Source organism: Ammospiza nelsoni, chromosome 8 (genome assembly GCF_027579445.1).
Source record: "Ammospiza nelsoni isolate bAmmNel1 chromosome 8, bAmmNel1.pri, whole genome shotgun sequence".
Classification (NCBI taxonomy): Eukaryota; Metazoa; Chordata; class Aves; order Passeriformes; family Passerellidae; genus Ammospiza; species Ammospiza nelsoni.
The window spans coordinates 2,998,557-3,021,489 of NC_080640.1; the positions used below are offsets into that span (position 1 = coordinate 2,998,557).

The 22,933-nt window shown below is 41.1% G+C and overlaps 1 protein-coding gene across 1 annotated transcript in view; it reads left to right on the forward strand.

Annotated features, from left to right (window-relative positions):
* The window catches only part of ADAM12 (ADAM metallopeptidase domain 12), a 169,091-nt gene extending 146,701 nt beyond the window's left edge, over positions 1-22,390 (forward strand). Inside the window, exons 15-23 of the mRNA XM_059477053.1 lie at positions 5,916-6,024; positions 6,129-6,327; positions 8,838-8,915; positions 10,905-11,013; positions 11,502-11,637; positions 12,256-12,364; positions 14,033-14,215; positions 19,455-19,567; positions 21,062-22,390. Of these exons, the coding sequence (XP_059333036.1) occupies positions 5,916-6,024; positions 6,129-6,327; positions 8,838-8,915; positions 10,905-11,013; positions 11,502-11,637; positions 12,256-12,364; positions 14,033-14,215; positions 19,455-19,567; positions 21,062-21,122 (1,097 nt within the window). The 3' untranslated portion in view covers positions 21,123-22,390. The remainder of the gene's footprint in view (positions 1-5,915; positions 6,025-6,128; positions 6,328-8,837; positions 8,916-10,904; positions 11,014-11,501; positions 11,638-12,255; positions 12,365-14,032; positions 14,216-19,454; positions 19,568-21,061) is intronic.
* Positions 22,391-22,933: the final 543 nt, after the last annotated feature.

Below are 22,933 nucleotides of genomic sequence, written 5' to 3' on the forward strand. Positions count from 1 at the left end.
TTCATGGTTTCAATGGTTGAGAAAAAATTCCTCTAAAGGTCAGGGAGCTGAACTGCTGCAGCTCCTTGCCGGGTCTGCTTCCCAACACAGCAATTCCACCACAGCCCTGGGATCCCCTGATTCTTTCCTGCCTTCCTTCTTGGGGCTGTTTGATATGGGCACTGCCGGGCATGGAGGCTCCATCTCTCTTTATGAGACAGGCGTTGTGTTAAGAACAGAGCTCAAGCAGATTTTGGCTGGAATACCCCTTGGTTTTGTCTTGGGAAGGCCCAAGGAGAAGGATTTTAAATAGGGAGGATGGAACATGAGAAACCTGAACTGAAAGTCTTAATTCTTGTCATGTTTTTGGCAGAATAAATTAAAAATAAACCCAGAATCGCAGAGGGGTTTGGGCTGGAAGGGACATTAGAGATCACCTCATTCCACCCCCTGCACTAGACCAGGTTGCTCCAAGCCCTGTCTAGCCAGCCTTGGACAGAATGCCCGTATTCTGGATTTAAAGACTAGGGATGTGAATATCCACTGCTCTGTCACACATCTGGCTGAAGTGTGAGCTGGCAGATCTGGGGTGGAATGAGAAGAGAGGTGGGTGGCTCATGCAGTTGGAAAAATTGTACAGATCATGGTGCAGATTAAAAAACTACATGTTTTTCCAGACTTGCCTGCAGCACAAAGAGAGATTTGACATTCTAAGATGCTGTCTCTGGACTTTGTATCAAAAATATACACTGGAACCTTTTACCAGGTTGTTGTGTCTGATCAGAACTGTTTTTAAGTGCCTGTGTTGAAGTAGTTTTGTGTTTAAAAAAAAAATTCCCCCTCTAAAGAAAAATCATATTACAATTCATTTTCATTCTCGCCTTATTTTCTTCTTCCCAGTAGGAGGAATCCATGCAGAACAAAATACAATAACTTTTCCTAAAATAATACTTGGTATATTGAATTCCTTATTAATGTCTTCCCTTGTACATCTTTCTTTATTCATCAGGTTACAGATGTCCAGAAGCCCAATGATAAATGTCAATCTTCATGTTTTTAGATCTATTTAGAGGAAAATGATGAACACTGTCAGAGCTTGTTTACATTAGGCTGAGCAGTAGGAACCTGTTTCCAGAAAAGCACTTGCATTTCCTTGGGGTTGTTTTTGTTTCTCTCAACACAGTGGTTCAGATAAAATAGAGGAATTTTTTTTTTTTTATTTTGCTCTTTCTTATATGTGTGGAAAGCTTGGTGGGAAGGAGAAGGGAGGAGCTCCTGGGACAATCTCTAAAATAGCCATGAGTTCCTCTCAGAGCCCAGGTTGATTCCAGTCTGCTCCCAGAGCTCTCCATCCTCTCTCTCCATCTTCTTTCTCACCATAATTAATGTCATTTTTATCTTTGGGGAGCAGGAACTGCTGATGACCTTTTTTTGGTCCATATTCAGAATTATCAGATTGCACTGATCTGACCTATTGATAGCAGTGACATCAGTGGTGATGCTTTGTGTGGTGGCATTTCCAGGAGATACAGGCACACAGATAGAGCTGCTCAAGGCAGAGAAATCATTGATTACCAAGGAACAGAAGATTCTCAACTTCAAACTCATGGCTTTTTCTGCGTTGACAAGAAAATGATTCTTTAGGGAAGTTTGTCAGTTTGTTTTCCTGTATTTCCCCAAGTGGGGAAAAAGCAATGATTTTGGGGAGCCAACGGCAGGCATTGATTTAATAATTAGAACACATTTAAATGTGTTGCATGGACATGGCCATTTGTTTAGGCAGGAACATTCTTAATTTGGATGTCAATATTTGTTACTGAGTGAGAACTTTGCAGGTTTTGCCAGGTAGATCCCTACAGACACAAAATAAATGGGCTGCCCACCTCAGATATCTGACCCAACCACTGCTGAAAAAATGCTAATTGTCCAAGCACTGCAATTTCCTGATTTCAGTGAAATCTAGTGAAAACTATTTCGACCATCACAGATTTATGGCCGGGCCTTTTTCTTCTGGAGATGGGAAAGATATTAAATAATATTCTCAGGGGTGGTGACATCATCCTCCTTAAAGGCAAAAAAATGCTCAACTCCATCTTGCTCTTGTCCAGACAGAACAGGGATGACCAGGGTGGGGAGAGAGGCCAAGGGCAGCTCGTGGAGCTTTTGCTTTGCAGCAAAAACAAAGTTAATGATCTGAAACCCAGATCACACGACAGAGAACTGTGGGTTTTATGTTTATATTTATTTGCACAGTTACTCGTGGTGCTGGCTGACACAGCCTGAGCCACACAACTCCAGCCTGTTACTCAGAGGTTGTTTTTTCCTCTCTCCCCACCCACAGACAGCTGGGAGCTGGACTGAAATATCTTCCTTTTCTGCTGTCAGCCTGACAGAGGATGTTTCTCGTGTTCATGGAATCAGCACCATGGTCAGAAATTTCCCTCATTCCTTTCAAGAGACTCTTTTGGTGTTTTCCTATGGCAGCAGGTCTGAAATGACACAGCATTTCTGTGCCCTGCAACTTCTCTTTTTTTATTATTTTATTTTTTTTTGCAACTGCCTATGGAAAGAAGTGAGCTCATCAATATACACTTTTGAAGGAAAAACCCCAACAATCTCCAGGCTGCCAGCTGCAGGGGTGAGCTCTGACCTTCTGCAGCTTCCAGGGGCTGATTTAATCCCTTGAATGAGGCTTGGCATGGAAGGGCTGACAGGACCTTAATTACAGGGTCATGATACTATAATTACCAATAGCAAAGTGAAATAAACTCTGCTCATCCAGCTCACACCACTTAATAACCCCCAGAAATCCTTCACAAATCATTTTGCCTCTGCCTGCAGAGGTAGAAAATAGAGGAAGACAGGACTTTCTGCTTCAGTTTATGTGGTGCACTCATGATAAATGGGTTTCCTCCAGAAACACAACATTGCAATTCTCTTCCTTAAGCATCCTCTGAAAACCTCCTTTTAACTTGGTAGCTCCATCTGTTCAGCATCTCACATCCTGATATGTTTTCATCCATAAAAAAGTACAAATATTGTGAGAAGCCAGTGGGGAGAGGGAGCAGCCGCCTGAATCCCAAGCAACAGCATGCCTTGGTTGGAAACCAAGGGCAGAAATTGAAGCTGGATTTTGGTTTCCAGGCTGCAGATGATCATTGGGTACCAGGTGTTTCCACACACAGACTGCTCCCAGCCTGGCAGGGGAGTGGCTTTTTGTGCTCCACGAGATCCTTTTTCTTGTCAAGTGTTATTAGCTGGAGTTAAAGCTCAGTGTCTGAGCCCTGCAGATGTGTTTTCCTTCCTGGGGGCTGCTTTCCATCATCTCCGCAATGCCAGGCTGCTGAATTCAGGAAAAAAATCAGCCACACCAAAAAAAACTTCCACCAGGTGAAAGAGAAACACCTTAAACTCTCTCTGTGTTCAGTGAGTGCATTCCCTTTTAAAACCATTTTTAGAATAAGCCTTAGTTACATCCCTTGCAATCAGAGCACAGGACATGAGCATTCGTTTGGCTTGTGGCAGCTTTGGGAGGGGACAGCACTGAGGGCACTGCGTGTCTGGCTCTGGGCTGTGCTGCCACAGCTCCAAGGGAGCAGCCAAGGGAGCATCCAGCCAAGGGAGCATCCAGCCACTCAGTTCCATGGCAGCAGCTGAGCTGGGCTGAGGCTCCTGGCCAAAAACAGCACCCAGAGCACTTGCACACAACCAGGGCTGCACAAGCTGCTCTTGCGCATGTGGGAGAAAAAGCAGTTTTAAAAAAAGCAGTTTTGGAAAAAGCAGGTTTAGAAAAAAACAGGTTTCCTTGACCTCTTGCTCCCAGAACGTTTCTTCCCTCCCCAGCCCTTCCAAAGCTGCTGTGGAATATGCACATCATAATGTTTGTCTCAAGCTGAACGCTGAGTGTGCCCCCCCTGGAAAGATGAGGAGAGATCCACATGCTGAAAATGGAAATTTAGCTTTTGCTTTTTCTGCACAGTGCCTCATCTGGATGGTTTTGTAGATTTTTTTTATTATTATTATTATTATTGCTTGAACTCTAATGAAAAAGAATTTAAAGAATCCTGTGTGAGTCCCTTTTAGGAGTTCCAGAGTTGAAAAAATATTCTGAACTCAGCAAGCTTGAACGTAATCTTCCAAAGAATTTCAAGCTCTTGTCCTTCTCTCCAGGGAACCATCAGCTCATATTCTGTTCCTTCTGTGCCTTTCTTGCTGAATTTTCCAGTTTCAGCATGTAAAATGTTAGAAGGAAAAGAGGGTGCCATCTTAAGCCTCTCCAAATTTTAATATTTTGTCCTTAATAGCATTAGATTGCTGTTCAGCAGTATATAGTATTAGTCAAGCTTCTGACTATGAAATGCAGATAATTAATTGAAGTTTTAATCTCTGAGTTTTTAGTGAAAAGATCCACACTGGCTGGAAGTGTTACAGTCATATTTGTATTTTCTTCTTCAGGAATCTGACCCCCTTTTTCTTTTAAATAAAAGAAAAAAAAAGAACATTTTCCTCTTTGAAGGCTTTCAAATGAAATCTTCAGTCTGGCTTAAATAAATGCAATGTTTTACCCACAGTTAGAGGCATACACACTTGGAAGTGACTCAAAACATTTGACAAAATGTAGCATTAGTTGAAATGTTCTGTGTCTGGTAAAGATCAGGAGTGCTGTAGAAATGAGATATTCTCAGCCTTTGGGCTATCACATCACTTGCTGCCAAGTTCTTTTTGCTTTGGTTTGGCTGATGTGTCAGAAGCACAGAAATGAGGTAGCAGGTCTCTGATCTCAGTTTTAGCCAGAGTTTCTTCTCTGCTGCTCAAAGCCAGTCTCCCTCTTGGAGCAGTTGAAATGGTGGTGACTTGATGGTGCTCTTAATTATTTTCATGGAAAGAAAATACAGAGTAGTAAAGAGCCCTAACAAAGGGCCTCTTAATCTTGCAAGAAGCAGCAATTATTGGCTGGAAATGAAAGCCACACTTCACTGTAGAACAGAGGGATTAAATTCCAGTACACTGACTAATGAATTGTTGCAGCAGTCAAACCAGGGAAGCAGATCCTTCACCTCTTTAACATTCTAGATGAACAGATGCATTTTCCCCTAGAAGATATTCTATAATTGGTTAATAATCTGGAGGGAGATGAGCAGGAGATTTTGTGTATAAAACAGTAGAAGAGATGTTCTAATAGTGCCCTTGAACTTCTGAAGTGCAGGGATGAATAAACTGCCTGCACAAGCTTTTCCAGCCCTGCTCCCACCAGGGAAGTTCCTTTGCCACTAGGATATGTCTCTATCAGAAAAGATCACAGTAGATAAGAGCCAGATGCTGTTTGAACTCCCAGATTCCCACTTGTACCACCATGGCAGAAATGCCCCTTGGTCCATGTCAGTCTTTCCTCCCAGGAGTGGATGTCCTGAGGGCTAAGGTGGGATGGGATCCTTCCCTCTCCCCATTCCTTCAGCCCGTGTTAATAGCAGCACATTTCCCTTTGCCATGCCAGGTCCTCACATCTTTACACCCAGTTTACAACTGGATTTTCTCTGTTGGCTTGTTCTCAGTTGCAGTCAAACAGGCCTTTCTTGAAAAGAATTTTCTTTGGGGTCTCACTAGAGCGTGGACTCCTGCAAAAGAAGATAGTCAACTTTCCAGCTGGAATTGTATTTCCTAGGAATCCGTATTTCCTAGGAGGATTGACAAGAGGGCTATGAGCTGAGAAATCCTGGAGGAGAAGGAGTTCTGCACTGCCTGTTGCTCAGAGACAAACACTGGCAATCCCACCCATCCAAACTCTTCCATTAGCATGCGCATCCAGCACCGCTGTTTTGTTGCCTCATCAACATTCAGCTCACATCCCCCTTTCCCCTAAAGCACCAGCAGAGCTCAAAGGAAATTATTAAAAACACCTTGTATGAGATGAGAGTTCTGATTAGGTTTTGTTTCAGGTGCAAAACCCGCTCCTGGGATCTGCTTTGAGAGAGTCAATTCTGCCGGAGACCCTTACGGCAACTGCGGGAAGGACTCCAAGAGCTCCTTTGCCAAATGTGAACCCAGGTAGGGCCTCTCCCTGCAAGCACAGCAACAGGTGCTGGCAGAGGGCTTGGAACATTTCAAACGATTCACCTCATCCCTGCTTGTGTTCTGTTTATTTCCGTCAGGGACGCGAAGTGTGGAAAAATCCAGTGTCAAGGAGGAGCAAACCGACCCGTCATCGGTACCAACGCAGTGTCCATAGAAACCAACATCCCGCTGCAGGAGGGGGGCAAGATCCTGTGCCGTGGCACCCACGTGTACCTGGGGGATGATATGCCTGACCCTGGGCTGGTGCTGGCAGGAACCAAGTGTGGAGATGGAAAAGTAAGATTCTGGAATGCTCCCAGACAAGGGAACATCGCTGCTATCATTCTGCCAAGTGTTCTGTACTTCTTTTTTCTTTGGATTTTTTTTTTTTTTCCCCCCACAAAATAATTGCTTCTCATGCTGAGACTGAAACAAATTTTGCTCCCTTCTGGCCACTGTTCTGGGTTATGGATTTTCAGATGCAAATTTGAGCAACCTGATCTGGTGGAAGGTGTCCCTGGCCATGGCAGGGGGTTGGAAATGGATGAGCATTAAAGTCCTTTCCAACCCAAACCATCCTGGGATTCTGGGCATTGGAAGTTGCTTAAGTTTATGACTGATTTTTTGAAGACAGTCCCAAGTATCTGCCCATGGAGGCTTGAGGTTTCCTGCAAAATAAGTACAGCAAAATACATTACAGGCTTATTAATGAATTCCTGAGCTCCATGTGTTCCCTTTCCCAGCAGCTCTGGCATTGCAAAATTGTCATTAACTTCATTTGAGGTTTCAAAATGTATTTTATCTTCTGATTATGACTCCTCACTTCTTTTTTTCATGCTGGAAACCCTATCTCTGTATGCACTCTTAGAAAACTATAAACCCATTGATGCTCAGCCACCAAAACTGATTTTAGTGTTTGTGTTTTGCAAACTTTGTGAATTACCCACTGCAAACGCAGCCCAGATTTCACATGGCTGTGAAAAAACTCATTCTAAGTTTTTCCTTTGTGAGGAAAGCAACTGAGAAAGATGGGAGGCAGCCATGAGTTTACAGGGGGAGGAGGAATGGAAAGCAGTCCAAGAGCTATTGAAATGAAGGAGGTTTCCATACCCTCAGTGGATTGCTTGCAAAAAGGAGGAAAAACAAGTGCTTTGATAATTTGTGGTAAATTGAAGTAAGCCTCTGAATTTCTGAAAGTGTTTGAATTACGTTGGATTATCTCACTGTGCTGGGAGCAGGTTTGAAATCCATCCCCAGTGAAACCACAGCTCTGCTACAGGAAAACAACCCTTACAACATTTCTAAGTCAATCTGTTCTAAAAAGTCTTTTCAAAGGCAACTCAGCGCTGAGAAAGCACCCCATTATGTTTTACTAATGAGCATTTAATCTTTCTAATCTATCTAATCATACACATCCACACTATAGAATACACAGGCTAATACTTCTGAAATTGTATGTTTTACTTTGAGGACATTAGTGCATTTGTATTATGGATTAAGAATATGAATTTAAATATTCTTGGGTTTTCTCAACTGGAGATGCACAATTTGAAACGCAGCCATTTTAATGTGATCAGAATTCTGGGAGCTGCTGCACTGTGAATATTTGAATTGTGAATAGTGCTGTAATCAGACCATATTCTCTCCATGCCTGCATGTTGATGCCAATTCACTCTAATTTCCTTTCCATTTTTCCTTCTCCCCAGGGGATAAGTGCCCTGATTAAGCATCCCTGTCGCCTCCTTCAACACCATTCCCAGCTTAATGCTAATTATTGTGACTGACTTTTAGTACTACTGAACTGCACTGCAGTTAAACATGAGCAAAATGTGCAGTGTGGGGCTTTTTGACCTTTTTTGTTGTCAACATAGCATAGGAACAGTTATTCCAGTCCTAATTTCTTCTTTTTTCTGTTTGGAGTAGGGTAACTTCTCATTACTGATGTGCTCATCACTTGTGTGGTTGTTTGATGTTATTATTGCTCAGCACTAATCTTGCTTAACCTCAATTTTCAGCTCCATTGGCAGCGTAAAGTTTATCTGCAATGACTGGAAAACAAAAAAAAAATATTGAATTTTATTCCTCTGCATATGCTATTTGTTGACTTCCATTTCCTATAAATATTAAATGTTAAATAGGGTTGGTTTATATTTAAAACCAAAAAATAAAATTTAATGTGGAAAAACTTAGAAAGATCTTGGTTTTCCTGGAAAACACTGATGAGCCCATAAAAATCAATGACCTCACTTAAGTATTCACTTACTCTGGGTCCACATTCTGTAGTGGAATGAAAAATATTTCACTATTGATAGAAACAAAACTCTGATAATTTACACCATGAGGATCCAAAGCTTTGCTTGAGGAATCACCTGCTGTGGTGAGCACAGGAAGGCATTCAGAGCAGGAACCTGAAGGAATCCTGCTCAGTGCACTCCTAGCCCTGAAAAAAAATAGAAATTACTGATTTTTAAATTGGCTTAAAAACCTCCCAAACCCCAGGGTCTCCCCACTAGTTCCACCTAAATGGATCAGTGAGGGTTTGCTTGCACCAGCTCACACTGTGAAGTGTGTGTGGAGCCAGGGCTGGCCAGGAGAGCAGAATTAAACTTGCTCAGATTTGGATTTCAAAGATTTAAAAGGAGCTGAGGGAAATAAGAAGAAGACACCCAATCCTGGTGTCCTTTGTGGCCATATAATGATACATAATTGTGTGTTGGGAATGTTTAACTGCTGAAAGATGGGATAGGATGCCCTGGGAGCCCCAGCAGCTCTGTCCCTGTTCAAAATCCTTTTTATTTATTTTGCAGATTTGCCTGAACCGGCGGTGCCAGAACACCAGTGTTTTTGGGGTCCATAAATGTGCCACCAAGTGCCATGGACGGGGGGTAAGCATCCTAGGAAAACATTTTTTACAATCCCTCAATGACCACTGGACAAGAGATCCCTTTCTGTAATGGCTTTGAGATCTATAATTGCCTGCAATAGATCAGCCAGAGTCACTGCAATACATTTTATTATGTATTTCCATTTCCATTATGACTTACAGGAAATTGTTTTTATTTGACAAAGAAATGTTTATCAGGCAGTAATTATCTTGTTCTTAATTGAGAGCCTGTGATGCAAAGGAATCTTGTAATCCTCAAAGCAATTTGAAGTCTGACCCTCCATCATGAATTCCTATTAAAAATCAAAAATGCAGTTTCTCCATAGATACAAAGAAGTAAAAATTTTTGAATTGAGCATTAGAAATGTTTGGATTGAGAGGCAAATGAAACAGCATTTCCAAAAACATTTTAAAAAGTAAAACCATATTGATGAGTTTTGTGGCATGAAAGTGGCACAGAATGAAAAATGTGATGATATCATTTAATAATATCAGTGGTTTGAAACCCAGTTTATATTATGATAATGTTAATTATGTCAAGCTTTGCCTTATTAACCTTGATGTGCTGATGAGCTGTTTGTTTCTCTGAAAAGCTGTGGCAGCCTCATTGGAAGAGCCATAGAAATTCACTGTCCTCTCTAAGGAAGGATTTTAATTTGCTTTAACTTATTTTATCACCCTGAATTTGCAAAACTGAGCAGTGTTGATGGTGCTGCCTCTTATCATTGAGGATGGAATGAGCAGAGGCTTGGACTGGCATTTTTTATGTCTGTACAAACAAGAACCTCTGGTGACTCCTCAGTGGCAAAACTGACCTCGTGGAATTGTAAATGGGAACTCCTGCAGTGCTTTAATTTAAAAAATAATACTTAACAAAGTGTATAACAAAGTATATTTTTAATTATCTTGCTGCCTTTGAAATGTAGATCTTTTTTTTTTTTTTTAATTTTACATGACCACAGCCAGTCTGAGCTCTCTGAATATTTTAGTGCTCTGCAGACACAGGGAGCACAGGGTTTCTGAAAGCCTGCCAGGCTGACCTGGCCAGAATATTGCATGCTCAGAATAACCCAAACTCCTGTGAACTGATTGGTGTCTTACTGAAAACTCATTTATTAGTCAGCATAAACAGAACGAGACAACTGGGGATAAAAGCATCATATAGTGAACCCAGGACAGGTATCAAAGCTCCCCGAGGGTTTCCTCAGCCCTGAGCCCATTTCACAGCTTACTCAGGAACTGTTCATCTTGGAGCCATGGAGAAATCCACACTGGGCTCAGTGCAAGGCCTCGTGGAGAGGAGAGCTCGGGGTGTAGTAATTACATCTCTTCTGAACAGAGAGAGACATGGCTCTCCCAGGAAAATCCTGGGAAGCTGTGTAGAAGCTGAGAGAAACTTAAACAAAATGATTCAAACAATTATTATCTCTCTTTCTGTAACCATTGTTTATAGATACGGTTTTCTAGAGTGTGCCACTCATATTCACCAATAGTGTGAGAGAAGATTCCTAAAGGTCTTAGGTCCATCATTGTTTCTATAAGAACTGTAGATTTCTAATAATCAATAGTCTTTTCATGCCTTTGGCTGTCCCCAGTACCCCCTCAGTAATACCTGAGGCTGACAAAGCTCTGCTGCTCCTGTGCGGGCAGGAGGAGCTGAAGTGACCAGGCAGATAATGCTGCTGCTGCTGCTGGAAGCAAACAGAGAACAGGACTTAAGAGGTGTCTGATTATCCTCATGTTATTGATGTTGTCAGCTGGGGCAACTCCAACGATTTCCTGCCAAAGAAATAATGGTTTTTAGGATCCCTCTTCCTCCGTGGCGAGTTGCTCTTTGCCACCTCAGTGTGCAGCGGGCAGCTATCAGCACATCTCCTTTCTTCTCCAAGCTTTATTCCTCTCTGATGTGTCACTGTCTGATTAGGAGCCCTTATCAGCCGGGGCTGCTCTCGGGTGTTTTTTATGTTAAGCCATTTGTCTTGTTTTGCAGGTCTGCAACAACAAAAAGAACTGTCACTGTGAGGCTGACTGGGCCCCCCCCTTCTGTGACAAGCCAGGCTTTGGTGGCAGCGTGGACAGTGGGCCCATCAGACAGGCAGGTCAGTGGGAATTCAGGCTCCACCTGAAATTTTTTACAGGAGAAAGAGTGGAAACTGGTCAACCTCAGAAAGAATTGTTTCTCCACATTGTTAATTTTACAGGATTTCATTATTCCTTGCCAGTTTTTCCCCAGAGTGTTGGAATATTAGTGACCTCAAAGAGATGTTTCTGGTTTATGTCTGAGGACATGACAGGACAAGCAGTCTGCTCACAAGTGGATGTACAAAGTAAATCTCAATGGGAAATAATGTCTGCTTTCATATGAACAATACTGCTGTAAACCAAAATGGATCTCTCCTCTGCATGCCAGATGCTGCAGTGGGTGGCAATACTGAAATTATGACAGCATGGTTATTTCCATGACAAAGCTTCCCATCATGATTTCACTGCTGAAAGATTTTTGTTTTTTGAAGATAGCAAAAAAACCTGGCCAGGCAGTGAGCAGGCCCTAGGAAGAAGTTAACTCCGTGTGATTTTTTTTTTGCAGACAATAAGAGTTTGACCATAGGAGTGTTGATAACCATCCTGTGCCTTATTTTTGCTGGATCAATCATGTACCTCAAAAGGAAGACTTTCATGATGTGGTTGTTTACAAGCAAGAAGACAACAATAGAGAAATTAAGGTATGCCCATTTTCCCTAATTATATTCCAGTAGATATTAAGGAAAGGAAGCAGTAAACACAGCAATTCTCATCACTGTGAATGTATTAGGAAGAGCCAGCCTTGACAAAAAATATTCACCATTATCAGCAGTGTTTTCCCTGGGTTGGTTTAATTTCATTGATAGGCAGTGAATAACACAGGTATTGGTTTGAATATATCCCTCTTTCTTTTTGGGATGAAAAATTAAGCTGCGATGGAAATGTATTGCCTTTATTTTCATTTGCCTGAAACAGTTTCATTACACTGCATGGCCTTTTATCTAAACTCAGCTGAGTGAGCTGAAACTTTCCTATTTGAGGTCATTACTGTTTAAATGTTAGATTCATTAGAATAGTCTCCTGGGTGTTACAAAGCTGCATTTCCACAGATTGCAGAAGCTAATTTAACAGACTACTGGTTTCTAAAAAATCAATATTTATTTTTATTCTTGCAGGAGTGCTAGACAATTTTTACTTTCCTTGTTTACTATAACCAGGCAGAAAGTCCTTGCAAAATCCCATCCTGAAAAGAGGCTCCTGTTTAAGAAAATGTTACAAAGCAGAACGTTGTGTTCAACAATTAAATGTTTGTATTGCAGGTCTGTGAGTCCACCAAGACCTTCCAGTTCATCTGAGCCAAATCATGTTCATACCACATGTGTTACTAAAAACCTCATTGTGAAGCCACAAAATACAGCCATACAAAAAGTGAGTCCCTAAATAATTTTTTTTTAAAAGTGGGGGAAAACAAAATAAAGGTCTCATGTATTTTGGATCTCAATTAAGTGATTTATTATAATACAATAATTATATGAACTTAATATCATGTAGGACTAACATTAAGTAAAATGGGAGAGGATGTAGGCTTCAAAATTCATTTATGGCTTCCACGTTGAATACAGGTGGAGCTGTCCAGAACAGAAAAATAAATAGTTTTGTCTCTAGGAGAGAAAAGCAAGGGACTCCCATGGATTTTAAAGTAGCAATAGGCCAGGTTTGATGGGGCTTGCAGCTCCCTGGTGGGAGTGTCCATGATCATGGCCAGGGGCTGGTGCATGCTGGTCCTTCAGATCCCTGCTGACCAAACCATCCTGTGATTCTGTGCCAGCTCTTGAAATGTGTGACTTTGGTTGGATTACTGAAATATGTAACTTTGGTGGAAGATTTGTGTAAATGTGTAACTTTTGTTAACGCTAAAATGTGTAACTTTGGTGGATGGTTGAAACATATAACTTTGGTGGAAGATTGAAATGTGTAACTTTGGTTGGCTGGCTGAAATATATAACTTTGGTGGAAGATTGAAGTGTATAACTTAGGTTGGATGATTGAAACATATAACTTTGGTGGATGATTGGAATGTATAACTTTGGCTGGATGGTTGAAATGTATAACTTTCAACCGTAACTTTCTTTGCTGGAAGATTGAAATGTATGACTTTGGTTGGATTATTGAAATATGTAACTTTGGTGAATGGCTGAAATGTGTAACTTTTGGTTGGATTATTGAAATGTATAACTTTGGTTGGATTATTGAATTTATAACTTTGGTGGATGATTTAAATGTATAACTTTGGTGGAGGACTGAAATGTATAACTTTGGTTGGATTATTGAATTTATAACTTTGGTGGAAGATAGAAATGTTTAATTTTGGTTGGATTATTGAATTTATAACTTTGGTTGGATTATTGAAATGTATAATTTTGGTTGGATTATTGAATTTATAACTTTGGTGGAAGACTGAAATGTATAACTTTGGTTGGATTATTGAAATGTATAACTTTGGTTGGATTACTGAATTTATAACTTTGGTGGATGATTTAAATGTATAACTTTGGTGGAGGACTGAAATGTATAACTTTGGTTGGATTATTGAATTTATAACTTTGGTGGAAGATAGAAATGTTTAATTTTGGTTGGATTATTGAATTTATAACTTTGGTTGGATTATTGAAATGTATAATTTTGGTTGGATTATTGAATTTATAACTTTGGTGGAAGACTGAAATGTATAACTTTGGTTGGATTATTGAAATGTATAACTTTGGTTGGATTATTGAATTTATAACTTTGGTGGATGATTTAAATGTATAACTTTGGTGGAGGACTGAAATGTATAACTTTGGTTGGATTATTGAATTTATAACTTTGGTGGATGATTTAAATGTATAACTTTGGTGGAGGACTGAAATGTATAACTTTGGTTGGATTATTGAATTTATAACTTTGGTTGGATTATTGAAATGTATAACTTTGGTGGAGAACTGAAATGTATAACTTTGGTTGGATTATTGAAATGTATAACTTTGGTGGAGGACTGGAATGTATAACTTTGGTTGGATTATTGAATTTATAACTTTGGTGGATGTTTTCTCCCAGAGGGACGGCCCCCGGCGGCCGCTGCCGTATCAGATCATCGACATCAGCGACCCTGTGAAGACACACGAGGTGCCACCACTAAAAACACCCCAGAGGGTCCTGCCACCCCTTCCCCAGCTGCCAGGCCACCAAGCTGGGCCTGAGAGACCCCTGCCAGCTAATCCTTCACTGAGGTTCTCCCAGGTAACCATTGATTCTCTTCCATGTAATATTTACTCTATGAGTGTCTGGAGAAATGAAGTGTTTTCCCATCTTTCCTGCTGCCCTTTTCCCACAGTATTTCCTTTATGTTTTGTGTGAGTTTAGAACTGTGCTGTAGAAAAATTGCCTTGTGGCAAGTGGGGCTGTGATCCTAAAATTTTGGATGCTGAACTCTGCCTTCACCACTCAAAAGACAACAGAACAACGCATTAGAGGCAAACACGTCTCTGCAGCTGCCCAGGCAGAGGAGAGCTGCACAGTTTTTTAGTGAGCTGCCAAGCACAGAGAGGGAGTTTAGGGAGTCACGTTGCAGATGTGATGTGCAAGAGCAAAAGGTGTCTTAGCTTGATGAGTTTCTGCCCTGCCAAGGGCTGCATGAAGCACAGTCTGTTTTTCCACAGCACAGACCCAAAGAACACTATTTCATGCAGACCCACCTTTCACTGCAGTGTTTAAGTAGAGATGGTAAATATTTTTTATTTTTTATTTTTGATCAAGATGCATCTGAGGGCGACAGACAGGGTAGATGAAGCTGTCTGTGTTAAACAGTGCCTTTTCTTGTCACTGGCTGCTCCCTTTTGGTGGCACTTTGGAGTGACTGTTTCTAAGCAAAGCACCCAGGCTGTTCCTGATCTGGGTGTGCTATGAGGTTAAGATAAAGTGAATTAAAAGTTAAATTTAAAAAAAGTTAATTAAAAGTTAAAATAAAGTTGTTAACACCAGGCTCTCACCTGCAGGAGCCCTGAGAGCTGCTCGAGACCCTTTCCTGGTGCTGGATAGGAGGAGAGAGCTCTGAGAGACAGTACTGGAGTGCAGAGCTTTGAAAAGGGATTGGAAAAATATCAGAAACAAAGAGGGATGAGAGAGGCTGCCCAGAGAAGTTGTCAGGGTGCCCAGAGCAGCTATGGCTGCCCTGGATCCCTGGAAATGCCCAAGGCCAGGTTGGACAGGGCTTGGAGCAGCCTGGGACAGTGGAAGGTGTCCCTGCCATTATGGCAGCAAATAAAGTGTTTCTATATATAATTTTTCTAAGCCTGAACATTGTATCACTCAGGTTAGACCAACTTTTACAAGTGCAATCTGTGTTTTATTTGCTTTTTTATCTTCCCTTTTCCATGTTCCCAGTCATTTTCCTTTCCAGAAGAGTAAGGAACACTGATTCTTTCTAAAATAAATTTTGTAGGGAGTCAGAAGCAATATTGATTCCTCTTGCTTGTCTTTAGCTCCAGTGGTCTCGTTGTTCATTTTCTTGTATTCTCTAACATTCTGCAAAATTCACAGTGGTCATAGGGAAGATTTCAAGTGCAAGTGCTTTTCTGCTTCTTAAGCAGAATATGGATGGAGAAAAGGCTTTCCAAGGAAAGGAAAAGGATCCATTTGTCATTCTCATGCTGCACCTGCCCCAGCCTCAGTGCACAGCCCAGTGCTCCCCTGGAGCTCGTGTTCCTAAATCCTTGTGCTCCAAATGTCACCCCGAGTGCCAGGTGGAATGCCAGACCTGCAGTGCTACCACTGGCAACGACTGACAGAGCTGAAACTGCCAAAAAGCTTCTCAGCTTGGCAGCTCAAAGTCATTGTGACAGCTCCTTCATCAAGCAAAATATCATTTCACCATTTTCAGTCTCTGCATGCAGCACAAACAGGGGATCAGCTCGAGGCAGCCTAAAGAACGAGCAAGAATGGATTCTTTCAAAATTATATCATAAACTCAATATTGTGAGAAACAGCTACTTTTTATATCAGAAGGACCAAAAAAACACTGTGTGGGGAGAAAATCTTTCATTCCTAAGTTATTTTTTTCCCTCAAATCTTGGAAGTAAATTAGCTTTAAAAGAGTTTGGGATAATAAATATAGATACTACTTCATGTATTGCTTCAGCTCTCTCTGGAAGCACATCCAGAGGGTCAGCAAGAGGAAGGACTTGAAAAACCATTGCTACATGCAGGATATCACCCAGATGCTCAGTGCTGCAGGATGGTGCTGTACATTATATAAAATTTCCTTCAGTATGTAAAATAGTTAAAAAACAAAGACAACACAAAATAAACCAAACCAATCAACCAAACAAAAAATCCTCAGCAAATTAGCTCTTGCCAAGTTTAATATTTAATTATCTTTTGACTGAAAAACTGCTTTTCCTTCTTTCAGATGCACTTGCAAGGCAAACAGGCTTTATTTATGGGCCACGTTCACAGTCAGGATAAATCAGCAGAGCCCCATGTGAATCAAGGGAACAGTGCAGGTTTATCCTGGCCACGGGTTCAGTCCAGACATTGGATTTGATCTCTTCCCCTCGATTTTGTTGCTTTCAGCATTCAGTTGCTGCCTGTGACACTCTCATCTTCTTGTTACCAAAATATATCTCATATTTTACAGCTCATCCTAATGCCAGGAAATAGAACCCTTTTACTTCAAAATTTTACCACCTAAAAACGTGGTTTTACTTTTTCCTCAATAAAACTGAGCTCAGCTCAGCTCTGCTCCTTCTGCCCCAGTTATGCTGGGAATATCTCTCCTGTGACACCTCAGCCTGGCTGTGGACACTGAGGGCTTTCATTTTCTTCTTTAAAAATCGGTGAAAAAAACCCTGGAATTTCATGCACCTGGATATCTTTGGAGCTGCTCAGTATGAAAATTGTGGTTTTCCATTCCAGTACTGAAAACAACACTTCCCCAAGCAGGGCCTGAATGCATTAAATGCCAGGTTGTGGATATAAAGTGGACAAAGAAATCCACCCATAAACTCTTTGTGAGGAAGGGCTGAAGCTTTGTAGGGGAAGGAGTGGAGGAAGAGGAATGAGGGAGGCAGAGCTGGGGTGGTGCCCTGAGCTGTGCTGCAGATTCCCACACATCAAAGGCTCTGCAGGGCCCCACATGAGTTAACACACAAAGTTTGGATTCTCCTGTGGCACAGAAAGAACAGAGAAGACCCTCCTGTAATCAGTCTGGGGGATGGGATTTATTTCTTCACAGAGCTTTTCCCCTGTTCCTTGGGTTGTGTGCTCCTGGTGGCATCTCCTTTCTATCAAGTGCTGCTCCACTTTGCTTCATCTCAGCCACCATTTATTCTCTAGCTCCATTTTTATCAGTTCCCTCCTTTTTTAATTTTTTTTCTTTCATTTACCTTTTTAATTTTTTTCTCTCATTTACCCTTTCCTAGCAGCTTGCCACCACATTACACTGTCTGTCAGAACACTTGGCTGCTTCCTCCTTAAGGATATTTTAACTTGAGGACATTTTGAGTGGGAAATGAATGAATAAATAAATCAGGTGTTGGGCCTCTGTACCCATCAATACTAGTACTTGTTATGCAGAGAATTAAACAGAGGGTGGACATTATATGCAATTTTAAAATGTTGTTTGTGGCAAATTTGAACTTATTATATATGAGATTTACTTAAGCTCATGTATTTTCTTCTTATCAAAATGCCTGTGGATAATCAATCTGCATTTCCTTCTTGAAAGAACAAATATTTGCCATGAAAAGTAAAAAAATAAAAGAATGCTCAAAACAAATAATAAAAAGTTGGACTTTATTCAGGAGCAATTCATGCTCTGATTGCTTGGATCACATCTTTCAAAGGATCTTTAATCAGATTATGCTTGTAAGCTCTTCTTGTTTCCTTTAATTTTACCAATGATAATTAACTAAAAATAAGGAATAAAATTCCTTGGGAAAAGTTTGGCAATGCAGCTCCAGTAATAGGAAGATCTGAAGTGAGTTTGGGGATAAACTGGAGAGATTTGTGTGCCCTGAGCAAGGCACTTAATGTGTCCCAGCTCCCCAAAACAGCACAAACAGCCAAGTTTCCCTGTTTGCAGGGACCACCCAGGGGAGCCACTGGCCCAGCCTGACAGCAGATGACTCCTGTTCTTTATTAATGGAGCCTTTAATTCCACTGAATGAAAGCACAGCAAAAAAAATCCACAGATGCTCCCAATCCAAACCAGACTGGGGCACTTTGGTTTTGTGGCCATCTGAATTTCCATTTTAAAGTCATGTCAGGCATTCCCACCTTTCTATAGAACTAATTCTACAAAGTTATGTGTTGAATCTTTGCTGTTTCCATTTACCACCAAGTGAGCATTGAGTCCAGTAGAGATTCACCCTGCGTTTCTAGAGCAAGGAATCAAAAATTGTAAAATCATGAAAATATAGTATTAAATCTTTGCTTTAAAATTAGAGTGCCCGTTTATTAAAAAAAAGGTTACTTTTTACTCATTTAAATTTATCTGTTCATAACATATCTTCAGTTTAGGTTTAGATTAGGTGTTAGAAAGAAATAGTGAGGGAGGATGAGGTGTCAGTTTTACCCAGAGTTGTGGCTGCCTCCTGGAAGTGTCCAAGGCCAGGTTGGATGGGTCTTGGAGCACCCTGGTGATACTTTAGGTTTTAGCTTTCAGGTTTTTCAGATCCTGTAGTGCATTAGTGTATAACTCTGAACTTCAAATAAAGTGTTAGCAAGTTCTCCTCACAGCTCAGTCACACAGAACAATCCTTTTCCAGGCCCAGAACCAAGGACACAACTGCAGCATCAGGCCCAAAAAGTGCAAACAACAGGGAATTGAGGGAAGCAAACTGGGGAGGATGGGACTTCATAACCTGGAGCTGGAATGGGACAATTAACCCCAGTGTGGAAATGGAGCAGAACTTATAAAAGTGTGAAAATTTGTGACACGCCGTCCATCTTGGGTCCATCTACATTAGAAACAGAATCAATATTGTCTCACATATTTTAGCAAAAATACTGCACAAAGAAACTTTGATTAAACTCCTGGCTGTCCATTCCAGTCAGATATTCTGAAAGCAACAACATTTCAACATTAACCCTATTATGGAAACAGACCATAACTTATGTGTGAAACCTCGTGACCCAGGGTCCATCTTGAGTGGAGCCATGGCCAGGCTCTTGTACTGCCCAAGGTGTATCCTGTGAAGGCCTTTTAATAAATCCCTGCTTTAATCCTTTAAATCCTTTATTCTTTTAACCTTTATTCTTTGTTCCTTTAACCCTGTTCTCAGCAGCCTCCCAGGGCATCACTGGGACAGTGGAATGTGCCCCTGTTCATGGCAGGGGTGGCACTGGGTGGGCTTTAAGGTCCATCCCAAGCCAGCCCAGTGTGTGACTCCCCTGTTCTATGGCTTTATGTGGGCTGTGGCTGTGTGGTGGAGGGTGTGATGTCCCTGTGAGAGCTGACAGGAGCTGGTGTTCCCTGCAGGAGCCCCCCAAGCCCAGCGCCCCTCGGAAGCCTCTCCCCGCGGACCCGCTGGGCCGAGCGCGCCAGGGCCCGGCCGGACGGCCCCGGGCTGTGCCCCACGCCAGCCCTGCCAGGTCAGTGCTCAGCCTCCTGCCTCAGGATTGCAGCTGCTGTGCTTTCCATCTGCTTGTAGCCCTGCAGTTCAGCAGCGTTTGACTCTAAACTGCGTATTCATGTGAGCTGCTGCTTCCCCATTTTGGGCAGACACAACAATTCTTCTCCAGGCCGGGCGATCAAGGACACCTCACTGCCTCAGAGCCCAGAAGTGTAAACAAAAGTGAGTTTTAGGGGGAGAAAATTTGAGGTAAATTACTTCATTAACTGAAGCTGTAATTGGAAGATTAACCCCCAATATGCAAATGGACCAAACTTTAAAAAGTGTGAAAACCTGTGACCCGTCATCCGTTTCTGGGTGTAGTCACTGAGGGAGCTTCATCTGCCCAAAATGTACCTGAACGCCCTTCAATAAATATAACCTCCTGAAGTTCCTTCAGTAAACATAACCCCTTTTTATTCCCTTAATTTTCCCTTTTTCATAAAAGTATGAAAACCTGTGACCCGTCATCCATTTCTGGGTGTAGCTCCTGGGAGGCCTTGTCTGCCCAAAATGTACCTGAACACCCTTTAATAAATATAACCCCTTTTTATTCCCTTAATTTTGTCTGGCCTCTGTTTTTAGGTAGTCCCAAAAAGGTATCAATCCCAACAATTGGATTTTAGCACTTCACAGCAACATGGCTAAAATGGCTCAAGGAGCTGCTGCATCAGCCACTTCCAACATAATTTCCATCTCTAATTTTACTTATCATGCTGCTTCTCACTGGGAGTGCACCAACACAGTTGCTCTGACTCCCACAGAATATGAGGATTTACAATACCTGTGAAGGCTTGACTGTAAACACCTGGCTGCATATTTAAAACTAAAACTATTTAAAACTAACCAATAAATAATGAATTTTCTCCTCAGTCAGTCCCCCCCATCTGAATTAGGCTAAGAACTGAGCGCTGTTAAAATCAGCCACCAAAAAAGTGATTTCATGATCACCCATTTCCTAAGGAAACATCAGTTGTAATCATCTGAAAATGTTATCAAAAAGCATAAAAATTGTGCACTTCAAAAATATAAAGTATATTTGAAAAAAATAATCAGAAAGTGGAATAACTACACCAATGTTAGTGAGTTTAGTCAATGCTGTTTTCTTACCCAATATTCCTCAGTTTCCTGTGAATAAAGTGAGCTCTAAGGAAGATAAAACTGGTGTTTTAAGCTACAAGAATTCTACCAGTAAAGCACTTAAGTGCTCAGAAACATTAAAAATAGAACCAATATTATTTCCTATATTTTAGCAAAAATACTACACAGAGAAACTTTCATTAAACTCCTGGCTGTCCATTCTAGTCAGATATTCTGAAAACAACAACATTTCAAGCTGACTCTTACAGATTTTGGGGGAATTCTACCTGGAATTCTGCAGCATTAGTGACATTTTTGATCAGGTACAAAATTGATGAGCACCCAAAGAAATGGAGAATAAGTAACAATTTACTGTTTTCTTTCTTTCCAACAGACCTGCTCCCAAACATCCACCACAGGTATCCAGGTCCAGCAACACTATGGATGTGAAATGAGGAGAAAACCTGACACCTTTATTTTAAAAAGTGAAGACAGAAGTTTGCACTATCTCCAACTCCAGGAGTTCATTTTTATGACAATACTTAGAATTTTTAATGTTTAAAACAGCATTATTTTTAAGAATTCTGAGCTACTGCCTTTGGTGCTGTGCTGTGCTATGGTGCTCTGTATACTTGCTCAGGTACTTGTAAATTATTAATTTATGTTGAATATTTATTACAGTGCAGTGCACTGTAGTAGATATTTTTACCATAGCTGAGTTTTCCTAAAAAGGAAACCTTTTTTTTGTAATATTTCACTGAACTTGAATCATTCTGCTCTGTTGGTCCTATGTAGATTTCTTAGTTTTGTTCTTTAAGGGGTGCTGATGCAGATCAAGGAAATGTGTAAACAGCTCCATCTCAATGGTCCTTATCCAACTTCTGAGTAAATATGGCAGGGTGAAAAGACAAAATCTCTCCTGGAACTGGGTGAAAAGACAAAATCTCTCCTGGAACTGGGTGAAATGCCCAATACTGCACACAAAGTGTGACCTGTATGTAAGCAAAGGCTCACTCTGTGTCTGCAGCTGTACTGTAATCTCAATTTTCATGTCACTGTCTGAGATCTCCCAGAAATCTCTGTGCTGAAAGAGGATCTATCCACCTGGGAGAAGTCCTCTCACTGAAGAAGTACTGTATATTACCAAGCTGTGGTGGTTCTAACCTCATTTTCCTCAAACACAGCCTGCTCAGTCCATATTAATGCAGATATCAGGCCTCCCTGTGCCATCTCCTTTTTGATGCTTTGGTAATTAAATTCCACCATCTCATTGTAGTCCTGATTAGACTGGCAGTGCATTACACCCAGGGCTGGGGGGAAGCCAAGAATTACAAAGAATTACATTTAAAAATCAACTTTTATATTATTTCCTTTTGCCTCACTGCTCTGCTTATCACCTGTATTTTGCATATTTACTACTGTTTTGTATTAAACTTCTACAACGTTGCTCCAGGTTCCTTAATTCCCAAATCAAAGTGTGTATTTTAATACATAGACTTGGATTATCCAAAAAAAGAAAAAGAAGTTCATCTCTGCTCTGTGATTACACCTGATCTCTTCTGTGCCTTCTCAGTAGCACTGCTGAACAGTTTCACCTGTGAAAACAGCAATTTTTAATTATCAGCTGAAGCAGAGGGAGAAGGGACTATCACCTTTAATGGTTTCCTCATTGCTTGTGGTTTTTGTTTCCTTAAGCAAAAATAAAAGCATTGATAGAAACTCACATCTGTGAGTGTCATTGTGTTTCATTTTCCCAGTTATTCCCCCTGACAGCAACACAACCTTCATCTTTACTGAGAAACTGAGCAAACCAAAATCAACCCCAGCTCAGTTTGGTGCTCAATAGCAAAGGAAAAGCTTCACAAATGTATTTCAATTCTTGAAGCAGCAACAGGGCTTTGTGTGTGGAGAATCACAACAGAAGGTTTGGGGAACCAAAATGATGTTTTTTATGTACTTTATATATTTCTGTATTTAAAATACTAATTTTTTGTATCTAGAGTAGGGGGTACCTCCATATGAAGCAGCCACATGATCTCAGTTTGCTTTTTGAATGCTCCCAGTTTATCAGATTTCTTCTGCAAATTGCTGCAAACCACAAGGTGAAACTGTGGGTAGTGAAAGGTGACATGAAATGAGTAAAAAGTGTCTGTTATCAATATCAGGAAATCTGAATTTAACAGGAGCAGCCTAGGTAAGACTTGGCATGTGTATAAACTCAAACATGACCAACCTAGGCAGGCTTTAAAGTATAGAAAATAGAAAT